General features: G+C 37.2%; 2 protein-coding genes across 2 annotated transcripts in view; one reads left to right on the top strand and one right to left on the bottom strand.

Annotated features, from left to right (window-relative positions):
• Positions 1 to 2,185, bottom strand: part of ela3l (elastase 3 like) — a 15,127-nt gene extending 12,942 nt beyond the window's left edge. The window contains exon 1 of the mRNA XM_062025455.1: positions 2,065 to 2,185. Coding sequence (XP_061881439.1) covers positions 2,065 to 2,104 — 40 coding nt within the window. The 5' untranslated portion in view covers positions 2,105 to 2,185. The remainder of the gene's footprint in view (positions 1 to 2,064) is intronic.
• Positions 1 to 12,500, top strand: part of bco2l (beta-carotene 15, 15-dioxygenase 2, like) — a 182,217-nt gene that overhangs the window by 102,880 nt on the left and 66,837 nt on the right. The window contains exon 4 of the mRNA XM_062025453.1: positions 2,169 to 2,234. The gene's annotated coding sequence lies outside the window, so the exon portion shown is untranslated. The remainder of the gene's footprint in view (positions 1 to 2,168; positions 2,235 to 12,500) is intronic.

Genomic DNA, 12,500 nt, shown 5'->3' with positions numbered 1-12,500 from the left:
AAGACGCCGCACCGATCCGCCTGTCGATCTCACGATCCACTCTTCCCTCACTCGTGAACAAGACTCCAAGGTACTTGAACTCCTCCACTTGGGGCAGGGTCTCCTCCGCAACCCGGAGATGGCACTCCACCCTTTTCCGGGCGAGAACCATGGACTCGGACTTGGAGGTGCTGATTCTCATCCCAGTCGCTTCACACTCAGCTGCGAACCGATCCAGCGAGAGCTGAAGATCCTGGCCAGATGAAGCCATCAGGACCACATCATCTGCAAAAAGCAGAGACCTAATTCTGCAGCCACCAAACCAGATCCCCTCAACACCTTGACTGCACCTAGAAATTCTGTCCATAAAAGTTATGAACAGAATCGGTGACAAAGGGCAGCCTTGGCGGAGTCCAACCCTCACTGGAAACGTGTCCGACTTACTGCCGGCAATGCGGACCAAACTCTGGCACTGATCATACAGGGAGCGGACCGCCACAATCAGTATATATATATATATATATATATATATATATATATATATATATATATATATATATATATATATATGCAACATACATGTTCACTATACAACCTTTCAAACATTTACTATGCACATATATATATATATATATATATATATATATATATATATATATATATATATATATATATATATATATATATATATATATATATATATATATATATGTATGTGTGTGTGTGTGTGTGTGTGTGTGTGTGTATATATATGTGTGTATATATGTAGGTTATGAGAGTAAATGTGCTAAAACAGGTTTGTGAAATTTACAGTAATTTGACATCTTCAGCGGTTCTAATCTTAATGCAGATATGTGTTTATAATCTAAAGTGACTCTATTGTGATAAAAAAATAAAAAGTACCTGTATATGACTTCATTATCAATTATTGCTTTTTTGTAATATGTCATTATTTTTTTAATCCTATAATAACTTTTTTCACATAACAGGTAATTCACCTATTTGTATACACTTTATATTTTTTCACATTGTACAATTAATTTTTTTCTCACACTACATTTTTTTCCACATGATCCAACATCATTCTTTTATTTCACACTGTAATAACTTTTTCCCCCTCACAAAATACACCATCACTTTTTTCTCACATTATGTTTTTAACATAATACAACTTTATTCTTTTTTCCCATACTATAACTTTTATATTCACAGTGTACAAATTCATTATTTTATATATAAAAATGTTTTCCCACGTATTACAACTTCATTATTTTTTCCACACGCATAGTTTTTTCACATTATCCAACTTTATTATTTTATTCTCACACTATAATAACATTTTCCCCCATATAATATGACTGTATTCTTTTTTTTCCCACACTAGAATAACTTTTCCTCACATGCTATAACTTTTTATTTTTCTTTCTAACTTTTCTCACACTATAATAACTTTTTTCCCACATTATCGAACTTTATTCTTTTTTCTCACGCTAGAATACATTTTTCTCCACATAATATAACTTTATTCTTTTTTTCTCACTCTCAAATATTTTTTCTCCTACATTATACAACTTTTTTTTACTTTTCTCCCCACACTGTATTACATGTTCACCCCACATAATACAACTTCTTTCTTATTTGCCCAATCTATAATGAGATTTTTTTTCACATAACACAATTTAAATCAAATTTTTTTCTTGCTCTAATAACTGTTTTTTTTTGTTCACAAAAACTACATTATTATTATTTTTTAATTAATTGAATGTTATTGTTGTTCGATTTTTGTATAATTAAAACATTTTCTCCCTGATTTTTTTTTTTTTTTGCACTATATTATGACTATTCTAAGTATTGTGAGGCTTTCTAACTATGAAAATTGGATGGATCACACTCACGCACACACACCCACACACACACACACACACACACACACACACACACACACACACACACACACACACACACACACACACACACACACACACACACACACACACACACACACACACACACACACACACACACACACACACACTGGGACAAACAAACATCCAAAGAGGAGTGAAGAAGGCCAGGTGTTCTTACCAGCAGCAATGAGCACTGAGGCCAGCACAATGGGGACCATGTTGATTGATGCTTCTCTAAAGAGGCCACACGACACTCAGCCTCTTTTAAACTTTCTCCCGCAGGCAACACCTCCTGGTTGGGACGCAGAAACACACACTATTGGTTTGCACTGAACCCCGGTGATGAAGGTAAGCCAATGGCGGTCTGGCCCACACAGGTGGTTCTTCTGGAACATTTCTCATGACCTTCATCATGTCCACTTGTTATGCACAATGCGTGTGAAAATAATTTAACTGTGTTGTTTTTAATGCATGTCACATAACTATCAACCCCTCGATCATATTCTTCTTAAATACAACCTTTTATACCTTTCAAATGTCCCTGCACTCTAACCTAGAACTAAATGGTTGCGTAAGAGCCTGGGAGGCTAACATCTGGATGACTGGCGCGTGGCGTGTTTATGCTCTGAAATGCAAAATTAAAATGCAACCAAAGAAGAATTAGACTAATATATAACCAGATGGTGTCATCAGTGCGGCTAATATTGACAGTGAGGCAACACTTCAGCACCGTTAACTCACAAAAACAACACTCTCTGCAGGAATGAATTTTACGAGCAATGGACGATTTACTTTACACAGGGATTTTATTTTATTTTATTGTCGAGTCAAAAGTGTCATAATCAATAAAGTGACAGCATTGTCATCACTTGATTCGAGCAAGTTATAAAACCAGATTAGCATTTAATTTCTACACACATTCTCAAATATATATATATATATATATATATATATATATATATATATATATATATATATATATATATATATATATATGTGTGTGTGTGTGTGTATAAATGTATGTATATATGTATGTATATATATAAATGTATATATGTACTGATGGAAGCAGATCAGAATCATATCCATATTTAAGTGTTACTTCTTTCTAAACTCCTATAGTCATATTTTCATCAGCTAATGTCTCGTGTGGTACAAAGTGCTTGCATTCAAGTGTCCTTGAGTAGAGAGGCAGAGCGCTGTCTTTGTTGAGACTGCCATTACATTCCTAAGATAAGGAGCAAAGCTAGACTGGGGAAACAGCAGGTGGGGGGGACAGGAGAAGGAGGAAGTAGACAGGAGTTCCGGGGTTTTGGTAGACCGATCTGGACCGGGCTGGGGAACGCTTGTGTACTGGGTTGGTCTCAGGTTTGTCCTCTAAGCTTTGAGAATAAACTACAAAATACCAACTACTGCCTGGAGATTGAATATAAACATCAGCTTATTGCCATAAAAAGAATCTGGGAGAGACAAGCAATTTGAATTCCGCATTGGAGGAACGCTGGTCAACCCAACAATTTGGGGGCTTCATCCGAGATGGCACGCTGTTGATTGATGACTTCTTGCAATCTTCTGGACAGACTCAATTGGCCAATTCAAGGTAAGCAGAACCTTTCTTTTTAGATAAAATCTGCGTTAGGAGTCTGTCCTGAAGTCTGTAAGTCAAACACTGTTTTGTAATCCCAGGCACAGAGAGGTGATTTTGATAGATTGATTGCATTTTTGCCGAGCCTGCCATTGCATTAAAATTGTAAATAAGTGGTCAACTCAGGCCATTGTGTCTCGATTACCGTGACGGGCAGTTTCATTGACGAGTGAACTAATAGTTGGGTGTAGCTTACCCTGGGAATTTGGTCGTCCCTTAATGAGTTCGGGTTGCAAGATCCCAGTGACGATAATAGGGCACTGAAACGTAAGGAAAAGGCTGGAGGCCATTTTAAAAGGTACAATAAAGACTCCCGGGTTGCAAGATCCCAGTGACAATAATAGGACACTAAAATTAAGAAAATATAGACACATTGGCCTTGGAGTGTGACAAACAGAAATGTGATGGCAGCGGGGGAAGAATGTGATGAATCATTACTGTTTAACGCTTGAATGGACGGTTGTCGACAATGGAATTAGCAGGTAGAGTTTAAAAAGAAAGAAAAAAAAGAGAACGTTCCTTGAAAGGGTTAAGAGGGAGTTTACAATACTCGAAAAGTTGTGAACTCAAACGTCTGGTAAAATAAGGAAATCAAAAATAAAATAAAATAAAAAAGTAACTTAAAGTTTTATGGTAGGTGAAACGCAGAGAGAGTGCTCGTGTGTGTGTGTGTGTGCGTGTGCGTGAGTGCTTACGCGTGCTCGTGTGTGTGTGTGTGTGTGTGCTGCTGAGTGTGTGTGTGTGTGTGTCAAACGACCCGCCCAGACTTTGACTAGGCCACCGCCCCCTACTCCAGTGACAAGAGAAGGAGGTATTAACACGCCCCTCTAAGATTAATCTTGCCTCCGAAAATTAACCCCTTTTACACGTCTGTCCATTTTCCTATGGCAGACATTTTTGACAAATGACATTAACAATAGGGGAAAAAAAAAACAATGGGGGAAAAGGATGTTTATAACCTTACGTTACGTGAATGGTTTCTAGGAGAACAGAAAATAGAAACATTGTGTGAAGTCTAAGGAAGAGTTAGGGTACAGGAGGTTGTTTGTAAAGGAAAACGAAAGTGAAGGAAAGATGAGAAAGTGACAAATGAAGGTATTGGTAAACGGTATGCTGTTGATTGTGGTTAGCTGCAAGTTTGTTTATTTTTTTGTTTAGTTGTTTGAGTGAAATGGGAAGAAATCAATAGGAATAATTAGAATAGAATGGAATAAAACTATGAGTGCGATAGAAAATGAATGAATAAATGAAATAAGCTCATTTTGGTCACATAATCAACCATCAATCATCAATCAATGTTTATTTATATAGCCCTAAATCACAAGTGTCTCAAAGGGCTGTACAAGCCACAGCGACATCGGCATATCCTGTACATTCACTGAACATTAAATTACCTGGAACATCAACGTTAAAAGAGAAAGTATTAACCCCTTACTTTGCAAGTCTGACCATTTTCCTCCAGCAGAGGGCGGTGCACACCAGACATTTTTGACACATGACAATTATAGGGGCCTACTTTAATATAAGTCTCTTGCCGATGCATACATGCAAGCCATTGTTCTCCCTCTGGGAGGGAACCTTTGGCCAAACACTTTGGACAAAGTTAACCCTGATATACACGGTGCCAAAAACAACATATGGTAGGACATTTTATTCATCCCATGCAAAATAGGGCTTATGACAGAGCAACAAGGAAACGACTACTTAAATTACAGATCGCTGAAGATAAAAGGTTAAAAGAACCAAAAGGTCAAAGATCAGCTAGGGTATATTCAGCAGTGGGTGACCTTGCTTTTGAGTTCCAACAGGTGGAGGAAAGAATCCTCAACAGACGTGCGGTTGGACTAGGGTGGTGGACAACACGATGCTTCAAAGCCGGTCTGGGGTAGACACTGTTTCGGCTGTGACCAGCCTGGTCACTGGAGTCGTGACTGTCCGAACATTTCCGAACAGGAAAGGTTCCGTCGTGCCAACAAACGAACACGAAGGCGGGAAAGAGGACGCCCACATCAGGAGCCGCAGCAGGAAGTACCGACAGGAGCCCTGCTGGACATGAGTGTCAACGAACAATGTTATCAGCCACCCATTCGATTCTGAATGCAGAGATACCAAAAAACTGTGTGCTTCCTCTTTAAAGGTCGAAGGCTTCGCTGGGGTCACAAGAAGGTTACCTGTCACCAAACCACTTCCGGTTCAGATTGCTGGACCTCCTTTACAGACTGTACCCTGACATTCAAATCGCACAGAAGGAACATTCCTGGTGTTACCTGACGGCTCAACCACCCAGCTGCGACACCACTACCAAGGGTCCTCCATGAGCTCATACCACAGCCTGAAACAACAGGAATGGCTGACATCCAACTGCTCTAACAGTGAAAACCCTGGCTGGCTGAGATGCTTCCGTGTGTTCTGCCACCCGACTCGCCAGATGTTAAGATTATTTATATATGTTGGAACTCAAGGTGTGGCTGCTCATGTTGACCTATCTTTGCAACAGCTAAAATGGTATAAGATGGACACAATTGATGTCCCACATTGTTCCCTTGCTCTCTGTCTCGCCAACAAAACCAAATAACTTAGGTCCAATGATAAGACACGGCGTAGCTGCCAAACATTACACCGACACCCAAATACCACATTTTCAATTGTTTAGGTTTAGCCCATGGTTATGTTAAACACATAACTATGGGCTGCACTTTAGACACCTGTAGGCTACAAGGAGCTATCAGCTACACAACAGCTGAGCTAAAACGACACATTACACATTTAAGCATATCAAATAATTATAGTTGCTCATTACATACACATAGTCGTCAAGACAGAAGTCTGATAGAAAGTATTCAGTAACAAACGTGTCTGCATCATTCAACTTTCTACAACATGAGCTTGACTTAATGAATTATTGGGGCCACCAGGTGTGGTAAAATTTCAAAATACTATTGCTAAAGCATTCGCCATAAGGGTACTATTTTTCTAGTATTGGTGACAATATAAATATAAGCATATTTTGTTACTTTCACCATATTGAATAAATTACATAAAAGTTAGGGTTTAGTTGAGTTTGAGTTATTTGTGATTTTGCTAAGGGGTCCCCTACCCTAACACCACCCCCCAGTGGACCATAGAGGCTAAAGAGACAATCATTGACCTCAAACATGACCTGTCCTCCGCTACTTGACTATTAGCTGACCTTTTTCTTAGATGTTTCTGAAAGTGATAGTATGACTAACACAGTACTTTTTTCAGAAACAGAAGGGGGTGAGTAAGGGTGGATACAGACTCCTTGGAACAAAATCGACAATAATCAGACTCTGACACATTCCATAGTTTTAACGTTTTTCCCGTGGGTAAGAAGTTATAACTAATTTTAATTTGAAAATAACGATTTTACACATCGATAGTAGTTTAGTAGATCAAATTTAGAATATGGAGGAGGTGAGTGTGAATCATGTATAGTCTTTGATTTCACTGATATGATCAATACGGTACAAGGGAAAAGGTACGTACTGACTTGTGTTGACCATCACAGTGGTTGGCCGGAAGCAACACCAACCTCAAAAGAGGATGCAATATCAGTAATGAAATGACTTGTTAATGACCGAGTACCCCGACATGGTTTCCCCAAAAAGATTAGGTCAGACAACGGCAACCATTAAAAAAAATACTGACTTAGCCTTGGTCGAAAAGGCTTTCGGACTAGAACACAGGTTTGGGGTACCATCCTGAGTCCCAAGGTGGTACCAGGTGTCCCCTCCACCAGCCAGTCGAAGGGCGTGGAACGTCGTTCCACGACCTTGAAGGGACCAGTCCACCTGAGCTCCGTCCACTTGCGTTTGGTGACCTTGATCTTGACCCGCTCAGCGGGCGGAAGGGAATCTGTACAGAAGAACTGGCACACAAATTCTGCAATTTTTTTGTGTAAAATACCATTTTGGTTTTACGCTGAGTCCTCCTAACATGGGGAGCTGCTGGTCCTGTGAATGGCTGACCTGTATGCAGCTCATAGGGTGAAAAACTCAAAGGGCGGTAAAACAGTTTTATTCACGGACCTTCGAATGATCATTAACACTAATTGCAACATGTCAATCCAATTAAATTTGGTCTGTGCACAGATTTTAGCCAATTAGTTTTTGATGTTCTGGTCCTTGACCGCATCCTAGCCAAGGAAGAAGGTATGTGTGCAATGTTTGGTGACCAATGCTGTACCTTCATTCATAACAACACTGACCCGATGGCTCAGTTCAGAGGGCCTTAAAGGGCCTCCAGGCCCTGTCTAGGGAACTACTGAAGTTTCAGGGGTCAGAGACCCCTTCAAAGATTGGCTTCAAAGCACATTTGGCAGGTGGACTGACCTAATTAAGTCTGTCTTGGTCTCCATTGGAGCTTTTTTGGCCATCATAGCCTCATGTGGTTGCTTTATCGCCCCTTGTTCTAAGTGTCACTAAAGGGGGTCTAGCAAAGTGGTAACTTTAAGACTTTCGAGAATTGTTGGTTTCCTTCCCTGACCATGACGACATTGACGTGGACTCCCTCCATCTATCGCCCATGTAAATATGTTGTTGTTTTATTGCTCGCTTGCTCAAAGAGAAAAAAAACAGCACCTACTTTAATGTGAGGCGTGCTTTATAAGTTTTGTACAAGTATTAAAGATCTTATTAGAAGATCTTAAAGGGGGATTGATTGAAGCAGATCAGAATCATATCCATATTTAAGTGTTACTTCTTTCTAAACTCCTATAGTCATATTTTCATCAGCTAATGTCTCGTGTGGTACAAAGTGCTTGCATTCGAGTGTCCTTGAGTAGAGAGGCAGAGCGCTGTCTTTGTTGAGACTGCCATTACATTCCTAAGATAAGGAGCACAGCTAGACTGGGGAAACAGCAGGTGGGGGAGACAGGAGAAGGAGGAAGTAGACAGGAGTTCCGGGGTTTTGGTAGACCGATCTGGACCGGGCTGGGGAACGCTTGTGTGCTGGGTTGGTCTCAGGTTTGTCCTCTAAGCTTTGAGAATAAACTACAAAATATCAACTACTGCCTGTAGATTGACTATAACATCAGTTTATTGCCATAAAAATAATCTGGGAGAGACTAGCAATTTGAATTCCCCATTGGAGGAACGCTGGTCAACCCAACAGTACATAAATATATAAATGTGAATATATATATACATATATATATATATATATATATATATATATATATATATATATATATATATATATATATATATATATATATATATATATATATATATATATATATATATATATATATATATTCACATTTATATATTTATATAAATATGAATATGAATATATATATAAATATGATATGTGTATAAATATAACTAATGTAAAGTATCAAACAACAGAAGAATAAGTGATTATTACATTTTAACAGAAGTGTAGGTAGAACATGTTAAAAGAGAAAGTAAGCAGATATTAACAGTAAATGAACAAGTAGATTAATAATACATTTTCTACCACTTGTCCTTAATAATGTTGACAAAATAGTAGAATGATAAATGACACAATATGTTACTGCATATGTCAGCAGACTAATTAGGAGCCTTTGTTTGTTTACTTACTACTAAAAGACAAGTTGTCTAGTATGTTCACTATTTTATTTAAGGACTTAACTGCAATAAGAAACATATATTTAATGTACCCTAAGATTTTTTGTTAAAATAAAGCCAATAATGCAATTTTTTTGTGGTCCCCTTTATTTAGAAAAGTACCGAAAAGTACCGGTACCAAAATATTGGTATCGTTACAACACTAATAAGATATATATATATATATGGTTTCCATTTTTTACGTTTTTTAACGTACCGATTTGGTACTACAATATTTCTCAGCGAATCATAAATGATCCATCTAAATCCATATAGTATTGGTTAAAATGTAAACAATAACCAGACCAGGGTGATCTGCACCTCTCGTTTAAAGTCAGCTGGGATTGGATCCACCATCATGATGTACATTCATCCACCGTCATTTCCAGTCTATAAGCTGCTACTTTTTTCACACTTTGAACTCTGTTGTGTATACAATGCTATGGCTGATTTATGGATTTTTTTTCGGGTTCACAAGTTTCACATGCCGCCAGTAAAATTAGCTCAGTCACATTAGACCCAGGAAATTGTTTACATTATATCAAAGCCACTCACACGATCATTCAGTCAGCCTCATAGTCTCATCTCGTCATGGAGAAGAAATGCACAAAACTCAGCCCCAAAGCCAAAGGTGCAGAACCCGGTCTTCAAAAAAGGCGAAAAGCGCCTGTGTAAATACATCATGTTTCAATGCGGCTTATAGACTAATGTGGCCAAAAAATGTACAAATAAAATGTGGACAAAAATAACCATAGATTCCAGACTATAAGCCGTTACTTTTTTCAAACGCTTTGTACCCTGCAGCTTATAAAACGGTGCGGCTAATTCATGGATTTTTCTTCGCTGACGGCCAAAATGTTTTGTGTTCAATAGTTTTCATTAAATACACGCAGAAACACTGAGAAAGGTGTATTGTTGTTTGTGCTATGGCACCATCTTTGGGAAGAGTTCATTCACTGCAGGTGTTGCGGGCTCAAAATTGACTTCCTGTTTTAATGCCTTAAACCGGGAAAACTTTTTTTTTTTTCATTCATCACACCAAGCAGCGTTTGTAAGTTTTACAATATAAATAAAACAATGCTTACTTACTAAACCGTCCCATGTGTGATGTCTGTAGGAGTGTTCTCATGCATATTTGCACGTGCTATCGTGATGTAATGACCCTAGCATCTTTAGCATTAGCTAATATGCTAACACGTGACAATGGCATTCTTTTTGTATTGTTTCAGTTTCACAATGTATATACATATTACGTATATACATTGCTTTTATATATATATATATATATATATATATATATATATATATATATATATATATATATATATATATATATATATATATATATATATATATATATATATAATTCATTTACATATATATATATATATATATATATATATATATATATATATATATATATATGTAGATGAATTATATATATATATATATATATATATATATATATATATATATATATATATATATATATATATATATATATATATATATATATATATATATATATATATATATATATACATATATATATATATATATATATATATATATATATATATATATATATATATATATATATGTGTGTGTGTGTATATTAAGATTAATATTATTTATTGCTATTTTTAGTACTCAGAACCAAAAAAGCAATGTATCTACCAGTTATGTAAATCACCACTAGATGGGACAATTGACCTTTGTTCTTCTTTATTCCTCTCACTGTCTTGAAAACAGAAAAGTGGCCTCATACTTGAGAAAGTCTACGAGAAAAATATATATACAGTATATTACCAATATAAAGGTAACATCTAAAAAGTGACCCAGAAGAAGGTTTGACATGGGAAATAATTTGCTACCAGAAATGACGAGTCAGTTTCATTTTAAAGTTTTGTTTTCAAAGTTGAGCTCGGGCGCTCCTATTCCTTCTCGCCGTGTCAAGACAGATGAAGCATGACAAGAAGAGAATACGCGGAGATAGTCAGCATCCCTCTGTCAGCTTCTCTACAGCCCTGATATGCAATTAATTGAAAGCTAATTAAAATTCTTCCTCAAATCTGTAAAACATTGTTGAACTTATCTCTGCTCCGTGTCCACAATAGATGTCTTCCCTTGCCGCCTTGCCATGATTAAACCTTGTATTCATTACTTTTGTTAGTGGGCAGACGAGCTGAGGTGCGTAGCACCATCAGTGTGGAGTGTGTGAGTGAATGCAGGCCCACCGATGGAAGCACCCTCTGGGCTTCTGTTCCTGCTTCGTCTCAGCCTGTTTTACCTGTCACAACCACGACTGAACTCTGACTGACTCTCACAGTGCGTGTGTGTGTGTGTGTTGTATTTCTACCCTTCTTGAGACATCGACAAGGAAAAGTACCTTCCATATGAGGAGGTGTGAACAAGTTAGGACCGAAATCTTGGTCCCAATACGGAAAACCATTGCATCTAATGGAGAATGTCTCATTTGCACCCCTGGTGGTGAAATCTATCGATTTTTCACATTTACTGTGTGTCGGTTTTAAAAGTGCTCCCCCTCTGGTCAACATATGAAATAACAAGTGTGTGTAAGAAATTGAAATGTGCCCCCTCTGGCCAAAATTAATTAAAAGAATAAATAAATACGTATATATAGACACACGGTAATAACTTGAAGTAAATAATGAAGATTAAAAAATCCCCCCAAAATACATGAACTAAAAGCAGTCTTTTTCTCACAATGTGTCAACTTTTTTCTTATAAAATTGGGAACAATTTCTCATATTCTTTCTGTATCTGTAACATTGCAATATTTTCTCGTAAAATTATTACTTTTTAATGCCAAATGGTGACATTTGTCATATAAAATTCTGACTGTTATCACAATATTGCCAATTTTGTTGTTGTTGTTGTAAAATAGTGACATTTTTTGAGTAAAATTCTGATTGTTATTATAATAATGCCAACATTTTTAAGTTTACTTATAAAATTGTGACTTGTCGAGTACAATTACGACTCTTTTCATACAATTGCCAAAATTTTAAGCTTTTCTTGTAAAATTGCGACTGTTATTGAGTAAAATTCCAACTTTTATCATAATATTGCATAAATGTTCAGTTTTATTGTAAAATTTTGACTTCCGTTTAAATTAAAAAATTACGACTTTTATTATAATGCTGCCAAAATTCTAAGTTTTTCTTGTGAAATTCCAACTCATTTTTCACAACAAGCTTTTTTATATTTGCATAGTATGTATGTATTATTAGCCCTGCGATGAGGTGGCGACTTGTCCAGGGTGTACCCCGCCTTCCGCCCGATTGTAGCTGAGATAGGCTCCAGCGCCCCCGCGACCCCGAAAGGAATAAGCGG

Source organism: Entelurus aequoreus, linkage group LG17 (genome assembly GCF_033978785.1).
Source record: "Entelurus aequoreus isolate RoL-2023_Sb linkage group LG17, RoL_Eaeq_v1.1, whole genome shotgun sequence".
In the NCBI taxonomy this organism is placed as follows: Eukaryota; Metazoa; Chordata; class Actinopteri; order Syngnathiformes; family Syngnathidae; genus Entelurus; species Entelurus aequoreus.
Note: the sequence above shows the minus strand (reverse complement) of the source record. Positions and strands in the feature narration are given on the sequence as shown.